Source organism: Girardinichthys multiradiatus, chromosome 19, assembly GCF_021462225.1.
Source record: "Girardinichthys multiradiatus isolate DD_20200921_A chromosome 19, DD_fGirMul_XY1, whole genome shotgun sequence".
Classification (NCBI taxonomy): domain Eukaryota; kingdom Metazoa; phylum Chordata; class Actinopteri; order Cyprinodontiformes; family Goodeidae; genus Girardinichthys; species Girardinichthys multiradiatus.
This window is the reverse complement of record NC_061811.1, coordinates 34,106,499-34,126,722: the sequence shown is the minus strand read 5'-3', so window position 1 is coordinate 34,126,722 and position 20,224 is coordinate 34,106,499. Positions and strand designations below refer to the sequence as shown.

Below are 20,224 nucleotides of genomic sequence, written 5' to 3'. Positions count from 1 at the left end.
AGCTCCACAATGATCCCAAACATGCAACTAAAAGGACGGTGGCTCATGTTGTAGGGTCTTGTAACCAGTGGGTTGCCGGTACAAACCTCTGCTCCGTCTGTCTCAGTCGTTGTTTCCTTGGGCAAGACTTCTTGCCTGGTGATGGTGACTACAGCCAGGTTGTAGGGCAGCCTCACTTCTGTCAGTCTCCTCCATGGCAGCTGTAGCTACAACGTAACCTCTCATTGTCAGTGTGTGAATGAATGGGAGGATGACTGATTGTAGTGATTGGGGCCCTCAGACTAGGTAAAGTGCTTTACAAGTGCAGGCCATTTATCACCCAGCCCCATAAGAATCCCTATGCAGATGCATTAAATTTCCTGATTGTAATGTTACATTATGTCTTCAGATGTCAGACCTGTTCTTAAAAGCAGGGTAGCGGTAAGAGACATGTACATTATCTACACAGAACTGACAACAATGCCTTTAACAATTTTAAAGTAAAATGAATCAGACATTTATTAACTTTGAACCAGCAAATGTATCTTCCTTATTAAATGTGCTGAGATGGCTTGCAGTGACTTGACCCAATAACAGACTTTGTACAGACTGAGTAGTGTGTTTGTGCTCCCTTTGCTTAAAGGGACTTCACTGGTGGCTGCTAATGTAGAAGAGGATATTTCTTTGTCATGTCTACTTAGCCAGTCCTTAGTTTGTATGACTGGTCACAAGTCTTGCCCTCTAATGAAGGAGCTTGGGGCTGCCGTCATGCCAAGTTTGATTTTTCATCTCATAGAAGGGAGAAAGGAATCTCCATTTTGCTTGAATGAATAAAAGGTTTTAGGATAAAAATGTGACCATTCATAACATTCCCCTTACATCCTGTATTCATCAAAGAAGCGTAGAAGGGACTTTTGTGCTCCAGTGAAGGATTTCATTTTGTGATAAGCAGATTTGGAGTAGAGACATATTTTTAAGACTCATGTTTTCTGCCAAGGCCTTAATCAACGGGCTTGCTTTGCTGTCTGCGGTCTCTGATGGCTAAATTTACTGATGCACCAATCAAATGGTCATGATTGGCAGGTGAAATACCAAAAAACCCCCTTTTTTTCCCTTTCTACTAATTAAATGTATCAACACTGAAAGTCTAATTTGTTTGGGTTGGTGTGTAATGTCATGATCAAACAAAACCTTCTCTGCTGCACTTTAATTTAAATCGGATAAAGGTCAGAGTTATGCATAGACGGGGGACTGAAAACTGCTACCTCCCATGAGGGAATCTCCTATTTTTTATGTCAATGTTTGTAACATTTAATGGTTGAGTTTAAAAAAACAAAACAAGTTATAGTTCTTAGAATAAAAATATGAATTGATTGGTCAGACAACTAGAAATTGATATCGACCAGTAGAAGTCTGATCGGTGCAATGAAACCCTAGTAAGAAATATGGAATCTCCACTCTTGCCAGATGTTCATTCAGGTTTTTAATGTTTTTGTTTTTTATTCTTTTTAAAATAATGTTTGTTCATTATTTGACCCTCTTGTTTTGCTGTTTGGTTACTAATATCGATTTACTTGAGGCTTTTCTGGATGGAAGTACACAGATCAGACATTTGTGGCTGCTTTCCAGTCTATTTTAAAAGCCTCAACTCACTGATACAGATTTTAGCTGATTTAGATTTTTCTGTAAGAACTTTGAATAAAAGCATTCAAAAATCATTTCTTTCATTCCTGCTTTGTGCATACATTCATAATGTCATATCTGAGAGACTAGTTTTTGTAAAACAGGAACTCTCGAATACCTTAAAGATAAAATAATTAGAAGTTGACATTTTAAACTGTCTTTAACATTTTCTGGTAATATTTAGCATTTCTATCTGGAAGCATCAGTCTTTGGGCAATGCCAACCCTTAGTTTAACTGAGATATCCAAATGTTGCCAGCATTCCCAGATCCATGCTAACGGGCTAAAACCGAGCTGCTTTGTTGCATTAACTTCAATTATGTAATCAGTATTACACTGCAAAGGGACCGCTCCAGGGTCCGGATAAACCGTGTCAAGGCCATCAGTTGTAACCATGCCGGGGTATGGTTTTCTGTTCAGTTTCAGGGTCCAGGATAGGTTCACACTGGCGTGATACAAAGGTTTCCAAAGGTTTGGTGTGGAAGCACTGTCAAACTGCAGAAGTGTGAAATGGCGAAGAGAGATGCAAAAACACGCTGCAAACGTCACTGGGGCCGGGACTTGATATTTTGCTCAGTTAGAACTTCCACACCGATGAGTGTTGTGGTTAGCAACCTGGTAGCTTTCAGTCAGGGTGTGTTCACTGATTGGAAGAAGATCAGACTTTTGAGTTTCTGAGTTGCAGGTTCTAGTAGTTAAACTATAAATATGGATTCCAAATAAAATTTCTGGAAAATGGACCCCAGAGGGAGCAGGTTCAAAGTGAATAAAATAGCACCTAATATGGAGCCTTGAGGTACCCCATCTTTAAGAGGCCTAACGCGGGACGTAAACTGTCCCATCTGGTCAGAAAATTGTCTGTTGGATAAGTAGGACTTAAACCATTCTATGGCTGTGCCTTTTAATACCAACAGTTGTTCCAGCCTTGATATTCAAATGTCATGTTTTACTGTGTCAGAAGTAGAAGTAAGATGAAACTAGAATTGAAACAGTCGGGAGTAGCAGTTACACACACAGTAGATCATTACACACCATGAGAAGTGCAGTTTCAGTGCTGTGACGAGACTTAAAGCCAGACCTTAATGTTTTAGTTTAAAGAACAGATTATAATTACCACAGTGGTCCTTTAGATCCTGTATATGTCAGACCTCTCCTAAAAGAAATGTTTTTGTTACTTTTATGGAGACCATCTTCCTCCTGTCCAGTGGTCATACAGACATTCTAATGAGCTCTGTTCTCTTTTGCAGGCCAAACACCGTTCTGCGATTACGATTTAACCACTTTGCCACTGAATGCAGCTGGGACCACCTCTACGTGTATGACGGAGACTCCATTTATGCCCCCCTGCTTGCTGCGTTCAGGTTGGTATCAATTATTGAGATCAAAAACCTGTTTCAGGTAAGGGCCTTCTTTATGCTAAACCTCATTTAAATTTGAACCATAGTTTAGTTTGACTTAAACATTTAAGTTCTAAATACATTTTCAGTCTTACCTTTTATTTTGTCTGAAAACCAAAAATCCTTAAAGTTTGTCTTTGATAATAAGTGCAACACTAATCAGTTAGTTTTCGGAAACATAACAATTCATAATAGGAATTGGAGTTAAATTAGTGAAATCCTAGATTTGTAATAATAAAGAAACTGGGGAATTGCAAATGGCTTCATACTGGTTTGTACAAATGAACACATCTAAAACCTCCTTACCATTAAGGGTGGTTTTTGAACACAGGACAGGGTCCAGAGGACGTAAGCTTAAAATGTAAGGACAGATTTGAGATGTAACTTTATGTCGTGACAGTGGTTTGATTGTTCCTGAGCGATACGGGAACGAGACGGTTCCTGAGGTGGTGTCTCAGTCTGGATACGCCCTGTTGCACTTCTTCAGTGATGCTGCCTACAACCTAACAGGCTTCAATATTTCATACAGGTGAGCTGTCTTTTACTATTACCTCATATTATACATTGTTTAATGTGGATATGACAAAAGAAAACATAAATGTAAAAAGGTCAGATAAGGTGGTGTGGTCTCCTCATATGGAGAGTGCAGTTCTTTAGGTTGGGGGGAAAATACTCAAAGCCCTGGGTGTTGGTGACTCCAGTCTGATTCAGACCAAATGGGAACAGCAGTGCAATCAGGATACAAATAAGAAAAGTCATAGACCAAAAAACTATATTTGTTCCTAAAAATATTTTTTGAACAATGTGCTACTTCAATGAAATGGTTATTTATTTTTACATATTTAAATATTATGTTATCTATCTTATTTTAATTCTTTTTATTATACTCTGGCTTATTTCTGTAAATATATGCATTTTCTTTTTTATTCACAGTAAGTTTTGACATTTTCTTACATTGCAACTAGAACCTTTAATGTACTTTATCAGGATTTTATGTGATAGACCAACACTAAGTAGGACACCATTGTAAAGGGAAAGGAAAATGATGCATGGTTTTCAAACATTTTCACAATTAAACATTTGAAAAGTGTGATGTGCAGATGAATTCTGGTTGAATTTGGTGGAATTTCAGGTGCATGTCTCTACCTGATCTAGATATGTACATCTTTGTCCCTTTTAGTCACTGCCAGAGAAAGTCCTGCAGGTCAGGACTTTGATTGGGCCATTGTAGCACATAAATATGCTTTGTCCTAAAGCGAACTAGTGTGGCTGTGTGTTTAGTGTCATCATCCTGTCGGAAAGTGAACCCTCAACCCAGTAACTATTGTATTATTATTTAATATTAATACTTTAATATTTTATTAAATAATATTTAAGTCTGTTAAGGGTTGTCCTGTGAATACCAGCCCAGTAAGGCTATGATATTAGAACAAAATAGAAAGATGTGAGATGAGCTCTGACATTGAACAGCAAAACTCTGCACACACATGGAATGAATTCACACAATTTCTTAAAATAAAATAATATATTAACAAAAATAAGTCAACTCAAAGTCAAACATATTTCAATCAACAAACTCTTTAATATGCTAAAACAATCCAACTAAACTACCAAGCAGAATTAAAGAATAATGAAGACTAATGGGCTATGTACAATATAAACAAGTTGATCAAAGATGGTTGAAAACCATGACCAAAAGAGTGATGCAACATTACCATGCAATTTTTGTGTTTTAGAACCAAGGATTATCTTGAAGAATCTGGAAATGAAGTTAAGTTAGTCTTGGAACCAACTTAGGCAATAATCAGCAAACGTTTAGACAACCACTCACAATGCAAGATCAGATAAAATATTATTTTAATAACATAATATTTTAAAGAATCATTTACTGAATAAAACCAACCTTCTGGATGACTAATTCTCAATGATGTTTAATTAGCTGTCTTTATTTATTAAAATAATATTTAAAGAAATATTATTAAGAAAATAGTAAAATAATATTTAAGGAAATATTATTTTGAATAAGAACCAAATCTTTGAAAAATGGGGCTTAATGGTGTTTAATTAGCTGCCTTTATTTATTGAAATAATATTTATGGAAACATTAAGGAAATGGTAAAGTAATATTTAGGTAAATATTATTTTACTAGATTGAAAACTAACAACCTTTTTGGGTAAATGATCTTAGCAGGCAAGCACGTGTTCTTGAAGCTGACAAAAGAAGCTTATAGCTTATCATCAGAATCAAACACATACCTTTAAAGTACCATTAATAAAAAGGTTAAAATGCATAAGCGTGGACGGTGCGTTATGGCCAATCTTCTGTCTTTAAAATCACCCTTTAAATAAAGTTTGTCTTAACTTTAAAAAAAAAAAAAAAACACAAACACAGAACACAAACGGAGCACATGTGCTGAGCAGATAATCTGCTAGCACTAAGATAGCTGAGTTTTCAACACAAACAAAACCAAACGTCATAAAACGAAAAATGTTTTGATTATTTCATTCTAAACTACTTCTTTCTGCCCAAAACACAACTTCTTATGTAAATCGTGCTGAGGAAACGTTGTCCAGGCGACGAAGTTGAATAAAGCTTCCACAGTGAACAAAGGGTTAACTGCAGCTAACCTCCGTAGCTGTGGGGTGGGGTGGCTCGTTCTGTTGGCCGGCCAAACTGCACGTTACTGCTGTAACCACGGTGATGCGGTCCCATTGTCCTTCCTTGAGACCGGGAAAACTGCTCCACTCGGCGTCGTAGAGACAGGGTCTCTGCTGGGAACTCTCTGGAACACAGTTTGCTTCTGCAGAGCTCAGAGAGAAAGTCAAGCAACGCTTGTACCTTAATTACACCCGTTCATGAATGAATACCGGATACACAAACAGCAATTTATTCCTACTTAACTTAGTGCATCTGGTTGCGTGATCGTATGAAACTCTTGGATCCAGTTTGAAGAGTTATGTCTGTTTGCCTGCAAAGAGACATTAGCGTGCTGTGTCCCTCCGTCCAGTTCTGCTGGGGACCTGCGTGGAAGAGGTCAGTGTGTTGCGGGGTTTTTATTCGGACATTGACGTCACGGGATGTCCGCTGTTACCCCCGTTTCTGCCTGTGCTGGAAGTAGGTTAACGCGATTTATTTTGAAAGTTCCAGAAAAGCTCTTACTGGCCTCTCATTTTGTAACCCATGGCTGTGGTCCCAACACCAGCGTTGCCCTTTATTTTTCTATTTACTCTGACTAACTTCCTTTTCTCTCTGAAAAAACAACCCCATACCATGATGCTGCCACTACAATGGTTCACTGGCAGGATGTTTTTAGGGTAATGTGCAGTATGAGCTTTCTGACACAGTGTTATGACTATGAGTCAAAAAGTTCAATATTAGTTTCATGTGATCTGGTCATCTCCTTCCACATGTTTGCTGTGTCCCCTACATGTCTAGTGGTAAACTGTTAACAGGACTTTTTATGTCTTTGTTTCAACAATGGCTTTCTTTTTGCAACTCTTCCATAAAGGCCAGATCTGTGGCATGCACATCTAAAAGATGTTCTGTCACACCTGTGAACACACCTCCAGAGTTTCTTATTTAGAGGTTCTTTTCTGATTAAAGCTTTCTTTGCCAATGTATTTGTTTTTAAAAAATGACCACAGAGTTTATATGGTGGGGCTTTTGTCAAAGTCATTTTTCATGTGATGCCTTGGATGCAGGATCGAGTGTATGACATCTTTTTTTTTTGCGTTCCTCAAAATTTGGTTGTAAATTACCATTAAGCCAGTCGGGTTTTGATGTTTGTTGATGAGGTCAGAGTTGTCCATCACTGCATCTTGATGCATTGAAAAATAAATGTTATCCTCTACCCTTGCTACATGCAATTTTAAGTATTCATGAATTATGATATCTCGTGAAAGTCCCCAAAAACTAACATTAAACACCTAAACTTAGAAAGCTTTTGTGGATCCAGAATCTGTTGTCTGCTCATGAAAATTTAGAGATTTTTGTTAAGGTCATGTACAAAAAAAAAAAAAAAAGTCATTTTTGGCAGGTAAGGGTAAAACAATCATTTAGACATCAAATTTAACGTCACACATAAAACAGAAGCTTAAGAAAACCGCAAACAGTTTACAACCAAAGTACAGTCATTGTCCGCTGTAAACATCCCTACGCTCTTCTCTGCTTCATACATGCTGTCGCCATAGCGATGAGATTTGAAGCTGACTGAGAAACACACAGTTGGATGAAGTCAAAGTGCCCCCGGGCCCCCAGTCTTTGGTGTCTGCGAAAGGAGGAGTAGCTGAAACATCAAACCGTTACCCAAAGAAGGAACATGAAAGAATGATGGGAGCCCTTTGTGTCCTTTCCCTTGCTTTCAACGTGCCTGTTCGAAGAGAGAAATTACCATCTCACTGCAGTGTCCTGCTTTGATGGCTGATCGCTTTAGTTTCTATCAAAATTTATTAGACAGATTTTTTTTCCCCCTTCTGTAGAAAACACTAGTTTACTTTTTCAGGGTTGGAAATACTCCTGGCATTTTTCAACATGGTTTAAAAAGATGCCCTCAAACTGTTTTTTTACCACCACAGCTGACATGGCTGGGCAGCAGTATTTTGTTAATACAGGAATTGGCTCAAAGGTCAACCCAGTTATACACACACGCTCATCTGAACACACTTTCAGCAAAACTGTGAACTGTGGCAAGAAGGTTTGGTGTGTCTGTCAGCGTAATGTCCAGAGCCTGGAGGCGCTACCAGGAGACAGGCCAGTACACCAGGAGACGTGGAGGAGGCCGTAGGAGGGCAACAACCCAGCAGCAGGACCGCTACCTCCACCTTTGTGCAAGGAGGAACAGGAGGAGCACTGCCAGAGCCCTGCAAAATGACCTCCAGCAGGCCACAAATGGGCATGTGTCTGCACAAACGGTTAGAAATCGACTCCACGAGGATGGTATGAGGGCCCGACGTCCACAAATGGGGGTTGCCCTCACAGCCCAACACCGTGCAGAATGCTTGGCATTTGCCAGAGAACACCAGGATTGGCAAATTCGCCACTGGCACCCTGTGCTCTTCACAGATGAAAGCAGGTTCACACTGAGCACATGTGACAGACGTGACAGAGTCTGGAGACACCGTGGAGAGCGATCTGCTGCCTGCAACATCCTTCAGCATGACTGGTTTGGCAGTGGGTCGGTAATGTTGTGGGGTGGCACTTCTTTGGTTGGCCGCAAGGCCAGAGGTAGCCTGACTGCCATTAGGTACCGAGATGAGATCCTCAGACCCCTTGTGAGACCATATGCTGGTGTAGGGAGGTCATACAGGTACGTGGAGGCCACACACAATACTGAGCCTCACTTTGACTTGTTTTAAGGACATTACATCAAAGTTGGATCAGCCTGTAGTGTGTTTTTCCACTGTAATTTTGTGTGTGATTCCAAATCCAGGCCTCTGTTGGTTAATAAACTTGATTTCCATTGATGACTTTTGTGTGATTTTGTTGTCAGCACATTCAACTTTGTACAAAACAAAGTATTCAATGAGAATATTTCATTCATTCAGATCTAGGATGAGTTATTTGAATGTTCCCTTTATTTTTTTGAGCAGTGTGTATTTTTAACAGGTGTAGACAGTAATGTTGGACTAAATCATAATATGGAGTAGACACAGTAGTCTGAATTTAGTAGTGGTCCACAAATAAATGTGCTTAAACCTTAAACCTCCAACAACTTGGGCCAGCAAAGCCCTGATGTGAACCCTACTGAAAATGGTTGAAAATCTGGGTCCATATCAGGAAATCAACCCGTTTACGTTTACTTTAACAGCTCTGCTGAGAGGAGTGGTCTCATTTCCAGGCAGAGTTTAACTAGAAGCTTGTTGATGTGCTACAAATGGCACATGTGGTGGATGTGCAACTTGTTAAAGGACATTAAACAAAACATTAATGGGGTGTATTTACATACTTCAGCCTGTGTGAGTAATTTTGATCCTGCCTAGATTAGAGAAATAAACAATCAATTCAAACCTTTGTACCAAAGTCTTGGTCTTGAAATCTGTTGCAGTTTTATGTTTCATGGTCAATCCACCATGGCAAAAAAAAAAAAAAAAAAAAAATCAACATCCCAAACTTGACGACCTTGCTAGCTTTCTAACCAGAACTGTATCCAAATGTTAACATTAGGCTGAAGACGCTGCACACTCAGATTTAATGTATCTGTAATAAAGGTATTCCTCATGTTTTGTGTTGATCTTTGTTTCTTTCTTTTCATGTTTTTCTTCATCATGTCTCAATGGTAGGGTGAACACATGTCCAAACAACTGCTCTGGCCGAGGCGAGTGCCGGGTGGGTAACACCACTGCTTCGGTTTACTGTGAGTGCGAAGCCAACTGGAAGGGTGAAGCCTGTGACATCCCATACTGCCTGGATGACTGCGGCTATCCTGAAAGAGGTCACTGCCAGGGAAAGACCTGCATCTGCAGAGCTGGATGGCAAGGTATTGCCTGGCGTGTTGGCTAAATCGTTTCTGCTTCATTTTTAGATAGGCGCTTGCTTGACTCACCACACTATGCTCAGGTTAGTTTCAGTAGGCTCGCTTATCGGAACTAAAACCGAGGAGCGGTTCTACTTCAAAGGAGTTGGTCATAAACTTAATCAGGCAAAATTGTTGATATGAGAAGTTCACTAAAGCACAGTTTGCCTCTTTGCTAGTTACAGTTCTCTTTCATACAGTGGTGGAAATGCTTTGTCGAAGGGGAAAAAGCATAAAAATCGACTGAACATCTCTGGTCAAGTCTTTGTTTCATGCAGAGCTGCTGGATCACTGATTAGATTTCACTAGCTTAGTTCTGTCCACCCTCTATGTAAGAATGCATTCTTTGTTTGACCTTTTGGGCTCAATGTCACATTTCCACAAAGAGTTGCAGAAGGTGCCATGTGATTTAGTTAGAAGAAAAGGTTGGTTACTGCTGCCAGGTGGAGAGAAGGTTGCTTTCAACGTAAAGAAGTCTACAAAATTTAGGGAAGAGCTATTTGTGCAAAAAATTAATTTTAACAATCTATTTTGAGTAGGGAGATTATTTGAGAGAATTCAATACAAATATGAACATTAATTTGTAACATTCAAAATACCACATACTGATAACTACTGCTTTATGTTGAGATGTTCCAAATAAAACGTAGCTGATTTCAGATCGGTGGCATTTATACCTCTTCAATCTGTTAAATTTGGATTCTAGTGCTTAACTAGGGCTGCTGCTAGAGCCATTTCTTAATTGATTCTGTTAAAGGTCTGGTTTGCTTTTCTACTAAGAGCCAAGTTAGAGCTACTTCATTCTGTCATTCTGTTAATGCTTGCTCCTCCTGCTGTTTTATTCTGTGTTTTTGTTAAGGAATACTAATGCACGAGTACACAGAGCTTAGTTATCCTAGTATCCCTGCAAACAGATGCTGTAACATCACCTCCTTAGTTTATTTATTCTAGAACAAGATAAAAATAATCAATACCTCCATATAATTGATACTTTTTTGCCCAAATTGTCACACGTCTTCTTCAGCCACTCTGTTATAGGAGATACTCAGCCCCTCCCCTCCCTGCAGCACCTCACCTGACCAGACCAATGAGCTGTTGCTGGAAGTTTAAAACTCTGCTAACATGGCAAGAACATCTAGAAACAGTATGGTGAAGAAAGTGCACCTTCTGACATTTAAAGGTGCTGCTGTGACTCTAGTTTCCTTTTTTCAATCGTTTCTAAATGAAACTATGGAACATTCAAGATAAGTTGGAGTTTATTTGTCAATGTATGACAAATAGGACCTTTACCTGGAAAAGCATTAAGGTGGTTAGCAAACATGCACTAGTTTCACCTTGACATAGTTTTTTGAGCAACACTTTACATCCCAGTGCTGGAGAAAAACCACTCCTGTCCGCTAGAATTGGAAACTTAAATGAATGTCATTGCCTCTCCTTAAATAAAAGGACATTTTTGTAATCAAGTCTTTATTCCAAACCAAAGGAAAATGTGTCTTTTGAAATTGAATTCAGCTAAAATATGTATTTCCAGTTTGGATTAAGAGGCTGTAGAAAATGTGTGGACAGATGAATGAAATAAAACGTCTTTCATATGTTTCCCTTTTTTTCAGAATATGAAAAGGCTATTTCAGGCATAAAGTAGAATAAAATATGGCTCCAGCAGATATTATACATGGTCGCTACTTAGTCTTTATAGTCTGGATAAGTATGGAAAAAATAAGAATATTCCTTTCCTTATCTTTGATCTTGCCACATCGTGACTTGAGTTTTCCTCCACTTCATTCATCATTTGGGTTTTTGGATTTACATAGAACTCATCTATATATGAAACCTTTTTTAGCCTTTAGACCCTTTTTAGATCTAGGATTTAAACATGACCAGTAGCTCTTAAACTGGGTCCTAAACTGCTTTTGTTAAATAGTGCAAACAAGAAAACAAAAGAATGTATTGCAGACCACAAGCTGTGCTCAGAAGACTCTGGGCCAGATAAATGACACCACAAGTGTTTGCGAATATCAGTTTGCATATGCTTCCAGTTCTGAAACTGCTTCTTAAGTGGCCATATAAAGCAAACGCCACAGTTTTGCCCACATCAGTATCTGCCATTATGTGTGCATTTTATGGAAAAGCATATTTTTTGTATATTCATGCAAATCCCAACCAGAGCAAAATAACCTGGCATCCTCAAAGCCCTAATGATAACAGATAGTGATCTGCCGCACTGCTGGCTGTACAAAGAAAAGGTCAGGAATTGATCCTGTCTTCTAGTGAGGATAGTGTTTCTCCATTCAAAGAAATAAGAGCTGCACCATTTCAGGAAAATATTTATTTGCTATAATGTTGATGAAAATTGTGATACCATCAATAATCAGAATCAGAATCAGAATCAGAAAAGCTTTATTGCCAAGTACGTTTTTGGACATACAAGGAATTTGTTTTGGCGTAGTCGGTGCAATACAATACAAATCAAACAGTATAAACATATCTACAATATAATATAAATATATGTGCACAGTTTTAAGTGAGTGATTTAAGTAATGATTTACAAAACCCTTTACTAGTACACAGTGCCCCCCCCCACAACTCTGTGAGCTTTAGCATGTTAGTTACTGAAATAAAACTACTGCTGTGGGCATTAGGAAAGCCTGGAATACATTCAACCTGGCCAGATGTGTCATAGCTCTGCTGAGCATGAATGGAAGACTTGTTAAATATTATATCCCACCAAATATTGCATCAGAGCACTCGTTCTGGTATTGCACACACTGATATTACCATGAATGCCATCAGTTAGATGTATTGTGCAGCTCTAAAATAAATGGTCAAAAGTTTGTCTGAAATAATTTAGTTTTTATAAAATTCAGAATACAAACATTATTATTATTCGTTTTGAGCTCTAATGGCACACATCCCAACACACATGCCAACAGTAACAATGACCCCCACTCAAACCATGTTGTGTCTACTGTGTGCACAAATAAAGCAAAGAGAGGAAGTACAAGAGTTGCAAGAAATTGATTTGAGATTGTTCTGCTTGTTGAATAATGAGGCCACGTTTACTATTAGAATTTGAAATGGAGCTGATCGAAACTGGCAAAAATGCAGTGAAAATAGCCCTTTAACACATAATTGACTCTTAGACCATCTTGCCCATTGCAGTGTTTTCTGATTAGGGAAACCAAGAGATAAATAAATGTTTTGTATCCTAAAGTCCAGAACAACAAAGTGGAGCAACTGGAGTCTGGAAAAGTGTAGAACTGAAACATAGTCGACATGGTGGTGGAATCATAAGAATACAAACTTTCCCAGGGTTTTGCTTTTCATAAACCAGCGTGAATATTTGAGGCAGTTGAGTGTTTAGTCCAGCGTTATTATTTCTATTATCAAACTAAACTTTGAGCCTCCACCAGCTATTAGTGAAGCTTTTGTTGGTCCAAACATTCGCCTGCTGTAAACAGAATCACCTTGGATCGACTTTTTGCCAAATCTGCTTCTTCTTTGATTTTGGCAACATTGTGTCCCTGAATTGGACCATCTGGCCCTTCCAGCTGCTTTGTTAGCTCTTTATCAGCTCCACTGCACTGCTCTGAACGAACAGACACTACTGCTTAATTTAACTGCACTTATATCAGCAGCGCTGTGTGCTTATTATCCCATTACCAAAGCTGAGGGAGGTTAGCAACAGACAGGCACTTTCCTTTGCCTTTATTACCTTTTGTCATGGTGTTTTCACAGTGGAATTGCATAGTCTCTGCTTTTTACTGCCACCTTCCGAATGATCTAATTTTCTACACCAACAAGTGCAAACTCAGACAGATGTCTGGGAAGTGAAGCGGGCCTTGCATCTAATCTTTCTGTTGCAGATACACGGCCTTAAAAATGTCCACCTAAAAGACTAGAAGCTACAATTTGTTTTTCTGACCGTGCTGAAGAGCCATAATACTGCTTTCATTTCAGAATCAGAATCAGCTTTATTGCCAAGTTCGTACATACAAACAAGGAATTTGACTCCGGTACACTTTGCTCTTTTGTTCTGTTTTTGCATTACAGAATATACAAATTTACAATTTACAATGTACAATGTACCATATACACATATCTAATAAAAAAGGTGCATTTGCAACATCTGTATGCTGTTTTTCTGTACTCTATTGAATGTTCAACAGAGAAACAGCCTGGGGGAAGAAACTGTCTCTGTGGCGGCTGGTTTTAGTAAACAGTGCTCTGTAGCGGCGGCCTGAAGGTAAAACTCTGAACAGTTTATGTGCAGGGTGTGTGGGGTCTGCAGAGATTTTACCAGCTCTTTTCTTGAACCTAGACCTGTATAAGTCCTGGATGGAGGGAAGGTCAGCCCTGATTATTCTCTCTGCATTCCTGATTATTTGTTGCAGTCTGGACCTGTCCTGTTTTGTGGATGAGCCAAACCACACTGAGATGGATGAAGACAGGACAGATTGAATGATGGCAGTGTAGAAGATGACCAGCAGCTCCTGTGGAAGGTTGAACTTCTTGAGTTGCCTCAGGAAGTACAGTCTCTGCTGGGCCTTCTTTATTTATAACAGCAACCATAAAAGTGAAGTAACCTTGAGTATATTAGTGTACCACTTCCTTTTCTAGAGCAAGCCTGCTGGTTCACTGTTTATGACAAATGCAACTCGATTTCCTCTTTGCAAAAACATGAATGAAGTGTTATGACTCCATTGGACATCAGACATGAGGTTTATCTCATCAAGTAGGAAAGACAGACAGGAGATGAATTCTACCACAAGCTGCTGATATGAATCAATCAAGCTTTCTATTTCTCAACTAAAATTTATTGGTAGCCATTTGCCAGAAATGCTGTCAGACTCTCTTCCCCTCATTCTCCTGGAATTCCAGTTTATGTTGGCCTCATTGTTCTAGTTCATAAACACAGGAAGGCACCTATGATTAAAGTCATCTGTTGGAGTTGTTTCACTCAAACCACCAAGGCCACAATTATTGTTTTCTAAAAATAATATTTTCCTAGATATGCTCTAACTGAAAAAGCTAAAATGTCTGTTTAAGAACAGTTTAAAGCAAAGTAAACCAAATCATTCGGTAGCTTCCACCGTGGCTACACATGTAGTCGGCTTACAACCTCAAACTTCTATCCATTTATGGTACTGATTAAACTAGATGGAAGTAAATGTCTGTTATTAATATAGGCCCAGTTTTATTTATCTGTTCGATACGATGTGTTTTAACAATGGACTGTGGTCGACCGATACTGACTTTAATGCTGATCTGTCATGCATCCCTAGTTCAACATCTCACAGAGCACTCTTCCACTATCATAATCATCATCAAAGGAAGGAAAACTAAAGTGTTTTTACCTATCGTGGTTGTTGTTCTGGACTGATGTTTGATGTGAGCGATGAACACCGAAGTCAAATTTCTTATTTGTCCTCACTAACCTGGCCATTAAAGTTGATTCTGATCATCCAAAATTGGGACAGTACATTCACAAAGCTACCAATACATGCTGTTAACTTTAACCGACAGACTGATCAAGGAGAGCGTTAATCAGGGGATTGGCCAAAAGGCCCATGGTGACTCTGGAGGAGCTGCAGAGGTCCATGGCTCAGGTGGGAGAATCTGTAAACACAAGTGTAAACTGTGCACTCTAAACCTGACCTATATGTATGAGTGGCAAGAAGAAGGCTATTGTTGAAAGCCAGAATAGACCCTGTTTAAGGTTAGCCACAAGCCATGTGGGAGACGCAGTGAACATGTGGAATAAGGTGGTTTAGTCGGATGTGACCCAAACTAAACTTTCTGGCCTACATGCAGAAGGCCACACGTAGCAAAAACATTACACTACACATCCCCCTGAGCATACCATCCCAATGGCAACTGTTGTGGTGGCAGCAACATGCCGTGGAGCTGCGTGGTAAGAGATGAAGAAAACATTAAAAGCTGCGGAAGACTGATGCAGAAGGTTTTGTTTCCAGCGCGTCCACACCCATACTCACAAGTGTTAAGCTTCAGGTGTTGACAGATACACAGATGTTCTATATTGGGCTGCACCTCTCACTAAGTACATTTTATATTCAGAATTACCGTGTACTATTTTGTTAAAAAAACAAAAAACAAAAAAAAAAACAGCTGCAGGTGTAGAAGCAAGCAGGGTGTAATCTTGTATTCTCTTCATCCTTCTTTCTCTCCTCCACTCTTTCCTCCTTTTCTCCCTTTTTCCCCCATCTCTCTCTTTTTTGAGTTCTTTTTTCCTTTTCATTTCAGTCTCCGTGTCCGTAACAATTGAAATATTCCCAAAGAAGTTTATAATAAAGCTTCTTTTATAAATATCAAGTACAGCTTTAAAGCATTAGCTGTGATGCTCCGCTTGTGAAAGTAAATCTGTTGGGCAATTTCTTGGCACTCAGACAACAATTCTGAGCGCTACGCTGCCGGACAGGACACGGTAAAAAAAAACAAAAAAAGGTTTTCTTTCCAGCCGGACAACACCATTAAACATTTAGAATGGCCTAGTCAAAGTTCAGATTCAAATCCAATTGAGAATCTGTGACAAGTCTTACACATTTCCTGTTCAGAGATGCTCTCCATCCAGTCTGACTGACCTTAATTCTTGACAGAATATGAAAAGTTCAAGAGGCCTTAGCAAAGCGCAGAATGTTAACCTGGGAACATTTCAAGAAAATGCATTGTGAAAAGAATAATAAATGTCTAAATGTCATCTTCTCGTGCCTTGATTCTGTTGTTTCCGTCCCTGTTCAGGTCCAGACTGCTCTGTCTCGGTTCCTGCCAATTCCTCCTTTTGGAGCCGCGAGGAGTACCTTTATGCCGGGCTGGCCAGAGCATCCCACAAGGCTGTGGTGGAGCAGGGTATCATGTGGGTCATCGGAGGCTATGTCTTCAACGCTTCTGACTATCACATGGTCAAAGCGTAAGTTCACCTTTCTGTAAACCGCTTTCATGTGGTTTTTAGGCTGCGGTTCTGATCCAGAAAACAAGATGTTGGTCTTCCTCTTGCTGTGACTGCAGGGTTTTAAATGTAGCAGGTGTGCTTGATAGATTGAAATATTTTGTACGTACTTGTTGTTCTGAGTGCAAACGTAGTATTTGACTGTCAGGGAGGAGCCCCAGAATGAGGTTTTCTTAAAATGAACAGAGAAAGGGTTTTGCTCTCTGTATGAAGCTAAAATGAAGACTTTAATTATACTCTAAACAAGTTACAGAATACTTCGATGTTCCTCATCCTAAACACCACTTCAGAATGTCACACTTATTCCTTAGAAGGATCACGGATTGTAATTAGTTACCTAAAGAAAGCAAAAATAAAGGTATGGGGGGGTTTAAATGTTCTATTGTGTCCTTCATTCCTTTTTTTCTTCCTTGTTTCCTTACCTCTATTCTCATTTCTGTCCTTTCATCCTTGTGGTCTATCACGCTTCTTTTCCTTGTGTATCCTGCCTCCATTTCCTTACATTCTTTCTGATACTTGTCTTCGTTCCTTCACTTACTCATTGTGTCCTTCCTCCTTTCCTAACATCTGTCCTTCATTCATTGTATGCTAATCCATCCGTTGCTTTATTCCTTTCTTCCCTCTTTTTTTGTCATTGCAACTTAATTCCCTTAATTTTGTCCTTCCTTTCTCATTTTGTGTCCGTTTCGTCCTCATGTCCCTTTTTACTCCTGTATATTTCTTTGAGTCCTGTTTTCTTTCCTTGTGTTGTCCTCCTTTCATCCATTGTCATTATACTTTCTCTTCTTCCTTCCATCTACCACTTGTTCCTTCATTGTGCCCTCCTACCATCCTTCCTTGCATCCTTCTATCTATGCATCCTTGTGTCTGACCTCCTTTTCTTTCTTATACCCTATTTCTCCTCCTTCCTTGTGTCCTTACTGTTTTTCTTCTAGTTTCATGTTTTTGCAGATTTCATATTTAAAACCCACTTCTTGTAGAAATCCATTCATACATTTTCTATACCTGCTTATCCTTGCATGGTCACAAGGGGGGGCTGGTCCCTATCTCCAGCAGTCTTGAACCCAGAGATGAGGTACACCCTTGACAGGTCCGCAGCCCATGAATCACACCTAAGAACACTTTCTAGAGACTAAATAACCCAACACTCGTGATGTTGGACTGTGAGAGGAAGCCCGGAGATCCCAAAAAATTAAACACCAGGCCTGGTTTCAAACCTGGGACCTTCTTGCTGCAAGACAACATTGCTTATCACTGTCCCACCAAGCTGCTCCTCTGGGCAGCCCCTCCGGTAAAAATCATTCCCTGAATTTATATTGAACTTTAGCATTTTCTATTTTAAATACACAGATATCATAAAAATAAAATAATTTCAATGCTATCATGAGTGTATGAGGTGGCAGTGACACCGTTCAGTTCTGGTCACTTCATAGTAAATGTCATCTTAGGAAGTTGTATAAATGGGTCGTATTTTATTCATCCAACCTCCCCTCCTCCCCCTAGCCCTGCTGTTCATCAGCCTCCGCCATGACAGGCTGAGGTTGGAAGCTCAGCAGATAAAACTGTACTCTGTTCAGCCTTTCTGTTACCTGCTGTTGTCAAGCTGAAAATGGTGCCGTCCCAGTCACCACACATTTTCTCTGCACAGCTCTACCATCTAATCCAGACAGTGAGGAGACTAGACCTAGTTCAGGCAAAGCGTTGACCGATTAAAAAAAATGGAAATCATTCCACCTGAAGCCTTCAGAGGTTCTCATGAGACTGAGCTTAGTTTGGACTCTCACCACATCAGACACTTGGACAAATGATCTTGCTGATAATTTGAACTGATACAATTACAGCTTTGTAAGCCTGACAGGAAAAAGGCGTTGATATTGGAGGAAACTCTAATTACAAATATCTAAGCAATTTTAAGTTTCTTTTTGGGGATGTTCTTGATGTCTTTCTATTCCCAGCAGGGGCCTTAGGCTGAGCTGCTCCATCTTTTCTTCTACAAATGATTTGGCCTCCTGTAGATGCCACAGATAAACCTGTTTATCAGAAGTGTTTTTTTCTCCTCCAGGAGCATTATAAAGACCTGTAATACCAGATATTGTTTAAGTTGTTTTCCACTGATCTTGCCAAGGTCCCTGAGGGGAGGTCAGGAAGAATGTTACTGAAGTTAAAGCACTCATCCTTATGCAGTACATTCTGAGATCTAAACTGGCCTTATTTTTCTACTTTCCCTCCATTTAGGTACAACCTCAGCAGCAAGGCATGGCTGACCCTCGACCCCTCCGTCAACACGGTCACCCCACGATATGGCCACTCACTAGCCCTGCACGAGGTACATGAGAGGATGGTCTTTGTGGTTTTAAGTGTGCCTCAGTGCCTTTGGAGCTGCTGATGGAATAATAAATCAGAGAGAGGTTGATTTACAGGACAAGACGGTCTGTTCACTGGTTTGGAGGAAGCACATTTAGCTGCAGTATTTGTTCTCGATAAATTGGATCCTTTAATTTGTCTTTGTACCGTGCATTGCAAGAAAATTGTATCTCTTAGTTGTCTCAGAACAACCACAACTTTTAATGTATTTGATAGATCCTCTGCATTTCAAAAATAAATAAATGAATGATGTGACTGGAAGGACGCAACATTTTATTGAAATATGTAAGTTTTTCATTTTCTGCCAGATAATGATGATTGTGATAGAATGTTCTCTTTCAACATTCGTTTTGGTATCTCACTATGGGACACGCCTCCAGCGCCTGTCCCCCAGAAGCTCTATTACATTAAGCCAGTCTTGACTGGTAGGCGGAAGTGACGTCCGCTCCCATGGGAGGGACTTCCTCCCAGTATAAAAGTCGACGTCACGTAGGTGATCTTCAGTCTAACACCTCTTCTCGCTCCCAGAAACACCTCTCAGACGGTCATTACAGTAACTTGAGCTAGCTTAACTGTTCACAGAGCGAGCTAACAACTCGGTCGCCGCACGCTTCTCAATAACTGTGCTCGACTGTTCTGAGTCTTTTTCAACGCTGGTCTGTCGCCAAACAGCAGCGCGGCAACTGGTCACCAAACTAGCTGCAACCTTAACGGAGCTTACGAAGTTGTGTAACTTGTACTCGTTCTCATCATGAACAGAGTCAAACTACCATCTAGAACCTGCACATGTGGCAATCTCATAGCTGGGACAGATACCCACTCTGTCTGCGCTTCGTGTCTGGGGCTGCAACATGCCCAGGATGCGTTGGCGTCACCGGCGAGCTGCCAGCACTGTGCACGGCTCTCCCTTAAGTCTCGTCGGCGCAGGCTAGCACGCCAAGCTAGCCTGTCGGAGGTTGATCCTATGATGGGGGTAGCCAATCCCCCGCCACCGGAGCATCCTGGTACTGATGAGAGAGAGCCCACTTTGGCCGGAGCCAGTTGGGGTGATCAGCTTGACGCTGTCGCGCCACTGACTGACCCAGAGGAAGACGAGGCCGCACTTCCAGGTTTCAGCACTTTTGCTAACGCTGAATCCGAATCTGAAGTGGAGTCCATCAGTCTCGGGTCTGACGACGATGAGCTGGACTGCGGGCCTTATGCCATCCAGTCGGTTGCAAAGCCCTCGGTGATGGATGACACCAGTCGCTGCGGTTCCCCAAACCCGACTGCAACGGACCTGTATGATGTCTGCAGAAGGGCGGCAAAGAAGCTGGGCATCGAGTG

General features: G+C 40.3%; 1 protein-coding gene across 6 annotated transcripts in view; it reads left to right on the top strand.

Annotated features, from left to right (window-relative positions):
• Positions 1-20,224, top strand: part of atrn (attractin) — a 184,306-nt gene that overhangs the window by 17,561 nt on the left and 146,521 nt on the right. For all 6 annotated transcript variants that reach the window (XM_047346206.1, XM_047346205.1, XM_047346208.1 and 3 more), the window contains exons 3-7: positions 2,909-3,022; positions 3,459-3,587; positions 9,338-9,534; positions 16,327-16,495; positions 18,770-18,860. In XM_047346206.1, coding sequence (XP_047202162.1) covers positions 2,909-3,022; positions 3,459-3,587; positions 9,338-9,534; positions 16,327-16,495; positions 18,770-18,860 — 700 coding nt within the window. The remainder of the gene's footprint in view (positions 1-2,908; positions 3,023-3,458; positions 3,588-9,337; positions 9,535-16,326; positions 16,496-18,769; positions 18,861-20,224) is intronic.